Genomic DNA, 14648 nt, shown 5'->3' on the forward strand with positions numbered 1-14648 from the left:
TGACAGAGAAATTATGCAGAACTAGTAAACATTGAGAGGAGGAGACTGAGGTGGTTATAATGAGAGCATATGGGCAATATATTCAAGCCATGCAGTCAAAAATACCTTATTATGTATTATTATGCCTCTGCATTTAGACAGACATCATATAGAACTAGTTGCAGCTCCCTGACCCTCAGGTACTTGGTTCAGATGACATCAGAAAAGAACACAGGATGGGACACTACATTCACATCAGCACTGTGGTGCAGAATGTGCTATTCCTTCTCCAGATCCCCTCTGCTGATTTAGCATGCCACTCCTTCTTTACATTAATGGAGACAGATACTATCTAAAGTGAATGTTAGGTTCTCTTCAAGTAGGGAGAAGCTGGCAGACTGAAGATCCAGTGCCTGATACCAACAGCAGTAATACTTTTTGAGAGACAAATACATTTGTGTTAATTTGTTAAAGGAAGTATGAATTCAACTTTGAAGACAGAAAAAAACCCCTAGGTTTCTTAGGCAGCCCACCATAGAAGGAGAAAACAGTGATCTCTCTACTATGCAATTTGGAGAAAACAGAACATGATTTTGCACTGTTTTTTTTAAAAAAGTGAAACATTACACATCCACACATACCTATATTGAAGTTGCTTGAATATAATGCAAGAGTTATGCCTTTTTACCTATAAACAGTTTGGAGGTCAAGCACCAAGCCACAAATTCCATATATTTTAACTACCAATTACTGAAATACGTGGACTTTTAAGTGCCTGTACTCACATATGTGTGGGGATGCAGTGCTGACATTCAGAAATTGGCTTGCAGTAGGGAAGAACTCAACCCTGAACCATTTTTGCAAATCCTATCCTGTCAAAGTATCATGAAAGAGAGACAGCTACACAGGGAGTTACTGCTACTTAGGCATAAATCAGCATAGGTGATTTAAGAACTAAAATCAAAATTGTTATCTATAATAGTGACCGCTAAAGGTCAGATTTCCCAATGAGCCAGCTGTCACTAAAAATTGACTGTCAGCAGAGCTCAGACCACGTCTAATGATCCAAAATAAGCATCTGGATTTTCAAAAGATTTTGCACACATGGAATTGTGGAATCATGGAGCTCTGTGACAGGTCTGGTCATGTGTGCTGTCACTGAATCTGACGGGACGGTAAATAAACATCTAGGTCTTGGTTTAGGGTCCCAAATGGACATTAAGCTTCTGCAAAAGCAGATATTTGAGAATGACAAGTCCTAGAAGCTTCCAAAATGAGAACAAGAAGCCTGGAGAAAAAGACCACAAACAACTGATAAATGCAGTATCTGGGCACAAGGCCCTCTGATTCCCAGAAAGGAAGGCAGCAGTTATGAGTCTGCCTGAGTTATCTAGGGGAGAGGAGAATGCTTAAATAAAAGAAAGGGATCACTGACATAAAAATAGGGAATAGGAGCAAATACATGGCTTTGTGAAGGAAGAGAGGAAGAGGCAAAATTATGGAGATTTTGAAAAGGATAAGGAGCTCAAAACGAGGGAGTGAAATGGCCAGTGTTCGGATAAGAGCTGAACAATACACAAAAATAAACTGAATTTACTGGCCGCTTTTTGTATGATCTGAAGAAGGGTGTTGATCAGGAGTGAACACGAGAATTGTATTACAATAATCAAGATCAGAGTGGCAGAGTTGGTTGGGGAAGACAAAAAAAGTATCTTGGAAAAGCTGGAAATAAAACTATATTGTAAAATGTATATAACATTCTGGATGCATGGGATAGGAAAAGAAAGATAAAAAGCCTCCCTAAGGCTTCAGGCCTAAGTGACAAAGAAGACTAGCATTACAATGAGAGTAGGAAACTTGACTGGGAATATGCTCAGGTGTGCACAGGGAATAGTAAGAATCTCTCTCTTAAAGCCTATATTGCCGAATTAAGCAGGGCTAGGGAGATTGCTCAACCATTGATTGTCCACACTGACCCTGGATTATTTTTGCCTACACCAGCTAGTGTGCTCCAAACCCACTCCTAGACACAGTTTAGGGAATAATTCATGCCAGGCACCATGCCCGAAAGGCGGCAGGTACTAGGCTCCTACAAGGAAGGCATGAAATATATTATGCTAGAAAACACAATTCCTACGGTCTGCAACATGGGTCTTATGTAATTCTGGAAATTTTGATTTAAAAATCTAATGCTGAACAACCCCGAAATAATAACTGCATCTGCAGCTGCCTGGGGACCACATAAAGCCCAGAGGAGATGCACACCCAAGTGTTACTTAGCATAGCTGTAGCCAAGGTCTGCCACATGGCCTCGGGGCCAGAAGATAGTCCCTGGCTCTGCTTTAGTGAGCAGTATAGATGTAGGTTGTAGCTGATAGAAAAATGATATTCACGAAACACTATCTGTCAACATCTCAGGAAAATTTATGCCCTCATGGTTGGCGAAACAAGTTTGACTCAAGGGCACTCTAAGGATCAAATAGGAAAGAAATAAAAGGAATATAACAGTATTCTGCAGAAGTCATAATTCTGAAGGAAGGCCAGTAATAATCGGGAGCATGATTTTTTGATGTCGGGGTGGTGAAATCAAGTTTGAAGCACAATAACAATATACAGTAGTAAACAGAGCTTTAAGACTGCTATAAAAATCTAACCAAAGAAGCAATGCAAAAATGATGGTGAACATGCAATGATGTCAGAGAGAAAACCATAAATTTCATATATTTTTGCAAGATTTCCTTATATTTAGTAATTTTGGATCCAAATAATATCAATATTTTAAAAATATTCTGGATTCTTAAACAATAGGAACAAAAAAAGCAAAAAATAATTTTATGAGAATGTGACAGAAGTAAAAATTTAATTTTTTCAATTTAAATTCTTTGCACTAAGATTTTAAGTTTATAAATCCAACATGAAAAATTAGGTCTTTTATTCATTTGTATTTTCAGCCTTCTTTTGCAGCAGTGATCACAAAACAAACACAGCTGGCATCTTTATTATTTTATTCACTGAAGGATTTAGCTGGACAAACATCACAAAGATGGTGGCTGTTTTCATTGAATTTATGATCAAATATGCACCAGCATAAGATCAACTCTGTTACATCAATTATTATGAGATGTGAATAATTTAACAGAAAGTTGTCTATTTGTAAATCAGATCTTACAGATAGAAATTCAGCTGAGGTAGCAGCCGGTTGATACACACTGTATTATACATTACAGAATTTAAAAGGATTTTTTATCACATTCACTGATAAACGTTGTTTACATTTTGCTATCTTGTGAGCTGCTAATTCAGGCAAACAAGATTTCAAAATTTTATTTTAAACTTTAATTAAATTCATTTTTATCAGAGAAGAATTTAGTGATGTCTTTCAAAATTACAGAATATATTTCCTACAAAGACTTAATTAAAAACAATAGACAAACTACCATCACCACAATATTTTTCATGGTTTTTTCCATAGATTTTCACCAGAGGCTGTTGTTCAGCCTAATATCAGGAGAGTTATAATAATTTTAACGCAGAATGTGTGCCTTAGGATAAGGGATTGACTCAATGCCTGAAAGAAAAAGGTCAGTTCCCTTTGGAACCACTTGCCTCTTTGCCCTCCAGCAATAACAGGTGCACCAGCCCTGTACTGAGGCTTGTTATTCACAATGTGTTGCTGAAGATACATAATCTAACCTCTCTGTTTTATTGCATCAGCAAGGATTATAGTCTCCTATCTTCCTATTTTGACGCAGGTCAAGCAGGCAATGAATGTACATACATGGTGACCTGCTTGCAGCCAGCATCTTTCACAAATTCTCTACCAGTAGCTTAAAATTTTCTAAGCTAGGTCATTTAAAGAAATCACATAATTCAATTATAAAACTGTTTGGCTAGCAAATAATTTCAAATTCTGAAAGAAATCACTGTTTTCATTAGTCTCCTACAATGTTATGTGTTTCTGCATCACTAATTGAAAAAAAAACCCCTCATGAAAAAGCAAAAATTCCTGTTTCTCTGTCCTATGTGGTAGGCAAGAAGTCAGAAATCTGGAGGCAGATACATGAAGCAACACAACCAAAAATGCAGGAAAGGAAGTGATTTTCTTGAATGAATTTTTAGAGATGGTCACAGAAGTTGCTCATAAACGGCAATACTTGAATACCTGTGATCCTACCACAGAAAAGGTGGTGGTCACAATTACGCTGAAACCCCCACATGAGATCATCATAAAAGAAAGTAAAATAAGTATTTACCTAAGATAATTTTGATGTTTGTATCACTACAGAAATCTTAACTGCTGTCTGTAAGTCTCCAGCGGGCAACTGAGCCAAACGACATGGGTTTTGAGACTGGTTTAAACTACCTGCAGTGGTGACAAAACTCAGTAGCATTATTCATATTATTATACTTACTGCCTGCCCGCACCATTTCTCAAAATTATCTACATTTCTGAAATCCTAAGATGATAATCAAAGAAACTATTCCGTTAAAGAAAAATTATCTGTAATACAAGACAAACAGCAGAGGATAATATCAAACCATGGACAACAACAGCAGTTGCTTAGCAGTAAGCACTTTTGAATGCCAACCCAGTTCTCAAGGTGCCTATCATTTTGACTCTCCGTTTAGAAAACTCTTGCCTTTAACAGCTACATACAAATAATGAAAGACCCAGCAGTAAGGTCTACTTCACTTATATTACTGCCTTCACAGTATGTCTTCAATTCCTAAAACAAATATTTTTAAAGCCCATCTCAGAGATTCAATTTTGTGAGCAATGTCATTATCTGGAAAAGAGAGATCTCAGCAGAGAAGCCAACAGTACAGAACTCCAGCAAAAGGGTAGAATTTGGAATGTGACTATATAATGATGCCTGGTGCCTCCAATCAGAAAGTATTAGACTTCAAACCAAGACATGAACACAGACACTATTGCAACATATGAGTAACCAAAAACATAATTCTGAGAAGTTAATAAAACATTGACATGCAGAAATGCATAAGGAGAAAGAAAAACTGGAAACATCTGAAGAGTTGATCAGAAAGTACTCAAAAACATTAATGAAGAACATACATTGAAAAAAATCATACCTGGAAAAACCAAATAAACATGTCTATCTGATATATGTCTCAATATCTTAAGGAATTCTTAAGGAACTAGTGAGGATAGCAAACAAATGTAAGGCACCTTTTAAAAGTCTTTCCAGGAAATCTACACAAGAATACTTAGTTCTCTTTCCTCATTCCTCTTTATATGTTTATTACTGTAGCTAAGTTTCTGTAGCATTATCTAGTTTTGCTCTGCATTCTACAGTATTGTACTAGACTTAAAAATATATAAATGTATACACATAATTCGTTTCTGGTTTTCAAATAATAGAATCTTGGCAAATATTTGTTGGGCATTGACACAGAATATAGAAACAAAATACAGGAGAAACAAAACAGACAGCATGGAAGTAAAATTAGATTTCAGAAAAGAATAAGACAACAATGGCCATAAAAAGAAGAGGTGACTCATGAATAAGACATCAGATAAATTATTTTTTAAAATGGGCATAATCATTGGTGGAGCAACACAAGAAGGGACTTCTTGTTTGATGCCATTTCTATTAAAAAATCTTGCTCTGTGGACAAACTCTGAAGATCTGGGATGTGATACACCATCTCATAGACTGAAAACTGGCTGACAGACCATAAGTAAAGGGTAATGATGAGTGGCAATGTACTGAGTTGGAAGAGAAGTGTCCAGCTGTGTCCCAGAGGGATTAGCGTTAGTCACAGTTTTATTTAACATCTTTATTAATGACCTAGACTAAGGGATACACTGCATACTGATTCAACTTTTGGACGACACTAAATGCTGAAAACAGCATAAAAGAAAAAGAATTTGGTAAAAAGAAGCTAATAGAAATGAGATATGTGGGCAGAAAATCTACAAACAAGATAGAGCATAGAAAGCTACAAATAATTACTTCCAGGGAAAAACCACCCTGAATATGGACAGGTCCAGAGAGAATAATGCCAACAAAATCTAGTCCAATGCCAGATACTGAATTAAATGTTGCAGAAGACAACAAAGACCATCCATGTACATTTGAGCTGTATTTTCATGGCTGTCAAGGATGGGAAAGATACAGGACAGTAACAATGTAATTTTACTAACGAAGCAGCATAGAGCTATTGGTACTCTAAAAAAAAAAAAAAAAAAAAAAAAAAGACAAGGGTTTTTGTTGTTGAGTTTAGGAGACTTACTAGTATTTTTAACTGGGCCAAGAGGATGTAACACAATACTTAAAGCTTAGCAACACAAAAGAGGGGGAATTTAGAATGAAGTAAAAATAAATTAAATGTCAGGATAAATATTCTATCAATGAGGTCTGTTAGTAATAATCTTCTCCCTAAAAGGTGTAACATTTTAGCATTTTACGGTTGCTTCGATTTGAAAGGAAGATTCGAATATAAATCAGAAAGGATTTTTCAGCTTGGCGAGAGGATAGAGAAACTCTGGAGATCTTCCTCGGTCTTTGGCTTCACTCAGTATCCTGTAATTCCTCACCACGGAGCTGACGGAGCCCGCAGCGCGCGTGGGCTCAGCCCCGCCGCCCGCACCGAGCCCCTCGTGGTGCCACGCACACAGAAAACAGAGCTAAGCGGCCACAAAAAAGGGCACTTCAGTGCAAACAGGCGGCTTCCACCACCCTGAAATTAATTTAATAAACCCCAACGAGCAGTGAAATAAACGAAAACCAGCGGTGTCGGGAAACACTCGCGCCCGGCCCGCCCGGCCCTGCCCCCTGGCGCGGGCAGCGGGTCTGCCGCGCACACGGACAGGAGAGACCGGAACGCCTGCTCGTGTTTGCCGCAGGTTAACACAGGTGTTGTCGTGACGTGATCCCTAAGGTCCCTCAGGAAACGAGCTATTTGTGGGAAATAGGAAAAAAAAACCGGGAAATCCAAAATGGTTTTTTTTTTTTCAGTGCAGCAGTATCGCTGCAAACCATCGGGAGCCAGAAGCAGGTTTATAAGCCTCTAAATCACAAATACTTCTAAAAAATCTTCTAATTTTGTGTCCAGTTTCCATCCTTGCTCCCCCAGCGTGATCCCTGATCCCTCCTGGCCGGCAAGTGAGGGGCCAGCCCCCGCACCCCTGCGATGTGCTCACACTGCACACAGGGCATACAGCCAGCCCACCTCTGCTCAGTACTGCTGAAATCCTTATTTGTCGGATTTATCCATCAGAAAGGTTTCTGCAATGACAACACTAAAGCTCTTTGTTTCTACTGTGCTAGAGAGCTCAAGTATTCCTTCAGTGGAATGATAGACTAAGTTACAATGAGTAATACTGGTGAAGGGACAAGAGGTGAAGGGATAAAAGCAACAATTAGAAAAGTGCTTTTTCTTTAGCCAAAATCCCACTAAGGCAAAGATTTTCTTAAAAAAACCCATACAACAGAACCCCAAACCAAAAAGACTTTCCAAGTCTCTGCTTTAAGCAGCTCCATAGTCTGTACCATGCTTGAAACGAAATACAGACTCAAAATGCATGGATTCGTCTCTATTCACTCACTTTGCTTTCTTCAGGAAGTTTTCACTGAGTAACAGTCCCAAAATAGGCCAGTCCATCCTGGAATGCAACTTTTAAACACCCTGGCCTCAGGAAGGGAGGTCTCAAGCACAGAGGCCATCTTGTTAAAGGAAGAAATCCCCAGTAGTGGGACTGGATGTGAGAATAAAGTGATATTTATATAATAAATACAGCCATGTTGGGGAATTATGAAGTAGTAGTCCTATTTATGCAGAGCAGAATTAGTTTTCAACTGCACCTTTTCTTTCCAACCTAATTTCTCACAATAAAACCCATTATGACAGAAGGATCTGAAAAAGCTTTTTATATCCTACCAAATATACACAAGGATAATTAGTTCTCTTTTGTTATTCTTCTGTAAGGGTTTATTATTGTGGAGAAGCTTTTGCAAATTGAAAGAGGTTGCATTGCATTCTGAAGGCAGAGCTGTTCTTGGTTTTTATTGTGTGGAGATAATTGAACAGAAAAGTTCAGGAAAAAAGGTGAAAATATAATTCATTATGGTCTCTATAGGAAGATCAGATTACCACATCTTAGTTCTTTTTAGACCAGCATTTTATAATTACATTCCACAGTATGTTAGGTCATGCTGTGTAGGTGAAGCTTCTTACTAGACAGAAGCAAACGTCAATGCAACTTTTGTTTCCTAACTTTATAAGCATTTCTACAAAATTTGTAGATCCCATCTTATCTAGTAAATACTCTCTATAATCTTTCAGTAATTTGACAACCAGTAAAGGAATTTGGTGTTGAAGTCTCCAAAGAATTTAATTCACTGTGAGAGTGACATTATTTCCTTCAAACACTTCACACAAGTCGCCTCTAATGTTGACCAATTCTATTTTAAGAATTTTAGAGATCTGACTTAAATAATGAGCCTGCTCGGTTTCACTTTGTCATTGCTGTTAAATTCCATACTTTTAGCTAATTACCAGTTAGAGTGGGAATTAAAGAGCTATTGGCTTGTGTCCAATATTGTTCCATTGTCTTGCTTTGCCTTTAAAATTCACATCTTGTAGAAGCTGGCACAGTTGGTCAGGTGCAATTATTTTGCTTCCAGACTACCATTTGTGGCTTTTTCGGAAGTTTGGGGTTGGATTTTTTTTGCCTCTTTTCCATCTACCTTACAGACATGAAGCTGGCTCTGTAGATGTTGAAAGCGTATTATTCTTCCTTCTAGTAACTTCCCCTTATATAAATTGAATTATAACACAAATTTTGAGGTAAAAGCCTCTTTGAAGGCTTCTAAACCCACATTCTCACCCTTCCATGCCAGGACCTCAAAACACACATATATATATATATAAACAAGATAAAGGGCCAGCCTGTGCCTGAAAGATGAAACAGTAGATAGTGAAAGTTTCATTGTGTTTAGAAAATTAAAGATGTACTCTTCCAGTCTGGGAGCATGAAGTTCAATGTTGTGCTCTGTGGTACAGTTCCTATGGCAATTTCTGTGTGAAAAATTCTTAAATTTCTTTCTATCTCAACCCCTCCCCTATAAATTGCAGTAACAGGACTTCACCTCAAGAACATCTTAAGCATACACATAAATCCTTCCAAAAAAGGTATGTCTTTCTAAGGTACTAAGATGTTGAGAGGAAGTAACTCTGTAACAAAACCAATACATATTTAAAAATAAAAGGCTGTATGTTTTTCTCCACAAGGGTCTCATGTTTATTGCCAACTACCCTTAAAACAATTCTAAATGAAACATATTTTGTGTCATCAACAATCTTCAACAAATTAAATCAGGAAGCTAAAAAGGATTTTTTTTTTTAAGAGATTGCTGCTTTTTGAAACACCATAAGAAAGAAAGAAAATTTCTAGAATGAATCGGTCTATCCATGTGTTAAGTTTACAGCTGAATTATAAACTCTTGGGAATATGATGTCTTAAACAGAAATGTTTATGCATCCTTAACCACAGCTGTGCAAGCAACAGCGCTCTAATACAGCACACAGATAAAGATTTACACTAGAAAAAGAGAAAATCCTTTACATTTCAAATGTAAATCATAAGTAATTTTGAGGCACTGAATATTTCCTATTATAGTAGAACTACACAAATGAAGCACTAAACTCAACGTATTGTCATTGCTTTCAGTCTTTCAATCCCTTCATTTATGCTGAAAAATTGGAAATCCTTTATGCACAGAGCATAGAAAATGTATAAATATTTTTGAAGAGGTTTCTTAGAATTTAAGAAATTATGGTTTTATTTGAGTCAGTCTGTGATGTGATCACAACTTGTGTCAATTAGGAAATCTGAGTAACTGAGACTTTGTTTTAAGCAAACTGGTTGTTTTTCTTTTTTTTTTAATCTATTATATGAAACCAGAAATTTCCTGTAATGTTCTTGAAGGAAATACAAGACAGCAACTTTTCAAATTCAAACCCATTATTGTACTTATTAATACATAACTGTATATTTTAACAGTTTAACTGCTGGTAAAACATAGAAATGCTCAGTCCAGGCCTGCAGGATGGATAGAATAGCATGCCAGTATCTATTCACATTACTTAGGCAAATATATGCCCCCAAGGAAACACATTCACATCAATATTAGTTTCCTTGTCCTTTCCCAATCCAGATCTAATTGCCTATGTTGTAATATAATTGCTTCTTCCAAGGTTTTGGATTTCATTAACTACTTTCAAATTAAAAATGAACTTGCAAGTTTGTTGATTTTTAAGGGACAGAATACAGACAATTATAGTGACTTCATTTTTAAAAGGAAAGTTGTGACTTTCAGGAAATTGCATTATTCCAAGCAGTAAGATTGAGGTAGAGTCAAACATTGTAAGATGCCTGCAAGGATCACAACAACTGGCAAAATGTTTAGAGATATTCACAAAAACCAAATATAAGTGAAGTTAATCTTCCTGTTGCTCCATCTACAGTAAATCGGAGATGGATTTACCCACAAAACCCACCAAATTAGGCTCCTAGTCTGAACTGCACAAGCCAGGAACTTTTCTATAGACTGTTAAAAGTCAATTAATGCAAGCCAGTGACACTTGCCCTTTGTGAAGGCCTGCACTGAAGCCAGTGTCAGCTTTATGCCTCATTGCAGGAATTAGGAAGTTACTGCTAACCATGGAGGATCCAGTAGTACTGCAAAGTGAGGTACAAGGTCATGAAAGATCCCTGGCACTGCAGAAATACAAGTTTAGACTCAAAGGATGAACATCAATGGTATCACATCCAACAACTAACACCTAATTTTAACAATAATCTTGCTACCTTAAGAGATTTCTCCTTGTTCAGTCAACCACAATTTCAAAAGTCATTGGGGCTTTTTTTAAATGAAAAATACCTTCGTGTTTCAGTCAGAATTGATTTGGGAAGGAGCAGATAGAGAAAAAATAACAGAATGGCAAAGTGAGTATAAACCTAAACACACCTTGTACAAATGACCATGCTATGGATTTTGCATTTGTAGACATACTTCATTGCTAATAAGTTAATATATAGAAAAAGGATTTGGATTTCTACTCATATCAATAAATTTCTTTCTTTATAGCAAGGAAGCTCCTTCACCAAAACATTTTGTATCTTCAATTTCAGTGGTGAACTTGGAGATCTTTTAGTTTACTGCTGATTCATCTCTTGAACTCCCTGGTAGACTACCAACAAGACAGTCAGTTAGAGGCAAAAATAAAATTTTGAATTAGAACCAGAAAGAAAACAGCAATGCTGGTGCAGCAAAGGTTTAGCCTTTTTGCAAAAAATTTTGGTCAAAAGAGAGTAGAAAATTTCTAACAATTTTTCTGGCATGACAAATTGTTGATATAGCTGTCATCCTGCTCATCCAACTCAAACTCTGTATGCTTTCTCAAAATATAAAAGATGTTAGTTGTTCAAGACAGTGAGGTCCAAATATCCTGTTTACAAAATTCTACATATGCTGAGAAATTTTCTAGTAGTAACCTTTATACAGATGATTGGATAGGCATCCCTGGTTTATCTGTATTTTGAACATAAAACCTGTGTATCAATGCCCATCTAATGTAAATGTGAAAAAATAAGGAAACATTGAAAGAAAAAAAAAAAAGCATGGTGAATTCACATTACCTTTTTTCATTCATGATAATTAAGACATAACACAGTATGACCAGATGGACCTGGTGACAGGGCATGATTATGTGGAAACAACACTCAAAAGTTGATTAGCAATATATTCTTTAAAAGTTTCTTAATTGTTATAGATGAACAGAGAAAAAAAGATTCAAAAGTGAAACCCCACAGCAATAACACAGCATCTCTCCATGAGCTCAATACACTTGTCAACTAACATCCCCAAGAAGAAAATACAATGCTATGCAGTTTCTCCCTATTTACAGGTAATTGGCAATACAAATCTGTTTTATTTGAAAAGAATAGAACCATTTTAAGTTAGCTATGATAACTTCAACTTGTCATGAATTGTATCCTTGAAGAGTCAAAAATGCAATTAAAAAAAATACTTACTTATTCCAGGCTTGTCTAAGGTTTTTAGGGCCATACTGTGTAAACCGTTCTGTAAGAAAAAGAAGAGGCACATTCAATTACTTACACTAAAACCAGGATTTAGTTTTTGAAAATATTTATTTACCATCAATTTTCATCATTCCATAATTTCTATATGTCTACTGTAGCTGAAGTCCTAAGACAAGGGAAGAAAACTAGCCTACGAGCAACTGCCAAACAAACAGGGAGAAAAAAACACCAAAACCCCAAAACCCAAAAAAGACCCTAACTTGTTAAAACAAATCAAACCAGCATGACCTAAAGCTCATTTACTGTGGCATCACCAGAAATGTAAATTTTTACAATTATTTCTGAAGTAGTTTTTGACTGCTAGGGGAAAAAAAGAAGCCTGAAATCTAGTATGGTTTTTTATTTTTCTTCATGGCAAATACAATTCTCTATGACCTCGCTGTCATGTTTTTATGCTTCTCAGACGGTACAGGAGTAAGTGTGGGTCTGTGTGACACACAGAGACACAAAGAACATGATGGCCACATGAGAGTCCATTTTCTAAAGAATATGTACAGATAATGAGCAGAAGTAACAAGTACAATGACAGCTTATTTGCTCAAACATCAAGTTCTTAAGTTTAGATGTAAGTACTTTCCCTCTCATACCCAAGAAGATGCTTGATCTGCAGTAGGACTCTAGCTGGAAGAGGAAGATGCTATGAGAGCTGCTGCAGAAATGATGAGCAGTACTTCATTAACCTTTGCAACAGGAATTAAATGCCTCTCGGGAAGAAACAAATGCAGTTGTGTTCATTCAAATTCAGCTGGAGAATATAATAACATTTTCCATAAAGACTCCTTGCACTGAAATTCTACTATGTAAACTGGTACTCACCATCACCAACTACCCTAGTGTGGTTGCATTAATTGCTGTGAAGGAGTCCTAAACTTACAAAATACTCCATAAACTAAAAAAAATAAAATAAAAAAAATATATATACATATAAAATTTTGCTTTCTCTTCATCTACGAGCATGACATTTAATAGACCCACTGTACAGTTGCAGCAATATTTTTTATATATATATGCACATAGCTATGTATGTGTCTTATTGTGAAAAACAGCTGTAAATGTAACTTGGAAGGGGTTGTGTTCAAATTCCTGTATTTCTGTACTTTGCTTATCTGAGTTTTAAAGCTGTCATGTACACTTCATGCGCAATCAGTTCTGAAGGTGCCAAAACCAAGGCACATGCAAAATCCTAGCATCAATGTAGATGCTTTGATTTTCTTTCTTATACCTACTTCTTTCTCTTTTTTTCTCTTTAGCTAAAAAAAAAACAAATGCAGAAGCTTCAACTCTCATTGACGTCACTACTGGAAGTTTTTGGTAAGCAGCAGACCTGTAAACTGTGTCTGAGGGCCACTTCAAGCTTACAAATTTTGTTGCTTTAACCATAATGATGCAGTTAAAGAAATTATATCACTCTCTTTTAGATATGTGTGACAAGTGTACTGGAAAGTCAAAGCTACATGACTACAAATAGTTCCAGCACCAATATAAATTATAAATATCACTTATGTAATGTTGTATCTAAATTTACTCAAATAACTTTCTTAGCAAATAACACCAAATGCTAACTACATAGTCATACTGCTAAAGGCTTTTAGACAAAGATGAGTGTATAAAACAAAAATCTGAAAGGTTTTTTGTGGGGTTTTTGTTTCATTTTGTTTTTATTACCAACAAAGTTTCTACATTTGGAAAATATTTGACTGTAGATGACCATTAGCTGACTTCTCTAACATTATCCTAAATTTTGTAAATTAGAAACTACAGTACTTTCCAATTACTGATAAAGTCAATCCCAGGCACTTAGCAGCTTGGGTACTATAAAAAGGAAAAACAATTTAAACCATTGTGTATTTTCTCTTAAGTCTTGATACCACAATGAATGCAGACCATAATGGTTAAAGAGGGGAAAACAAGAAGTTACTGCGTATGTTCTTACTGAGAGGAGCAAGTGAAGATATTTCCTTACAATTTTATGTGTGCACACATTACAACAAAATAACTTACACACCTGAGGCATCCAGGTTAAAATTATAGGAAGTACCAATTTCTTTTTATCTCTATTATACGTGGCATGCAATGCATCTACTGCAGAGGTGCCAGTACCCTGAGGCAGGTCTTTAAATCAAGTGGACAAAGTAGTCAGGATCATTATTAGATATAGCCATGGCTCAGTATAGGTAAAATGCCACTGGAATCACTGCCTCTTATTATGTTTTAATATCCAATAGTACAAATAAAAGCTCAGTACTGAAACACATGTTCTGTTGTAAGTAGTTCAACGATTGTACTGGCATTGAGAGCATGATCCAAACTTACAAGGGAGAAGAACATTACAATTCAAATTGTACCAGTTTTTTACTAATTCTGCTCTCCAGAGGAAAAGTCTGAGCTCTGGTGAGATTAACAGCCAAGTTGCATAGGCCTCAGCAGGAGCTAAGCTAATTTTTTAATTTTAGTTTGCAAATGGGAGTTAAAAGTGTATATGCAAATGGATACTTATCCATAAAAACTATAAAAACATAGACTTTCTATACATCATAGG

The 14648-nt window shown here is 36.3% G+C and overlaps 1 protein-coding gene across 3 annotated transcripts in view; it reads right to left on the minus strand.

Annotated features, from left to right (window-relative positions):
- Positions 1 to 14648, minus strand: part of CDK14 (cyclin dependent kinase 14) — a 305938-nt gene that overhangs the window by 74338 nt on the left and 216952 nt on the right. For all 3 annotated transcript variants that reach the window (XM_029961885.1, XM_008933769.3, XM_018075820.2), the window contains exon 11: positions 12041 to 12089. In XM_029961885.1, coding sequence (XP_029817745.1) covers positions 12041 to 12089 — 49 coding nt within the window. The remainder of the gene's footprint in view (positions 1 to 12040; positions 12090 to 14648) is intronic.

Source organism: Manacus vitellinus, unplaced genomic scaffold, assembly GCF_001715985.3.
Source record: "Manacus vitellinus isolate BGI_N305 unplaced genomic scaffold, ASM171598v3 scaffold_3_pilon, whole genome shotgun sequence".
NCBI lineage: Eukaryota > Metazoa > Chordata > Aves > Passeriformes > Pipridae > Manacus > Manacus vitellinus.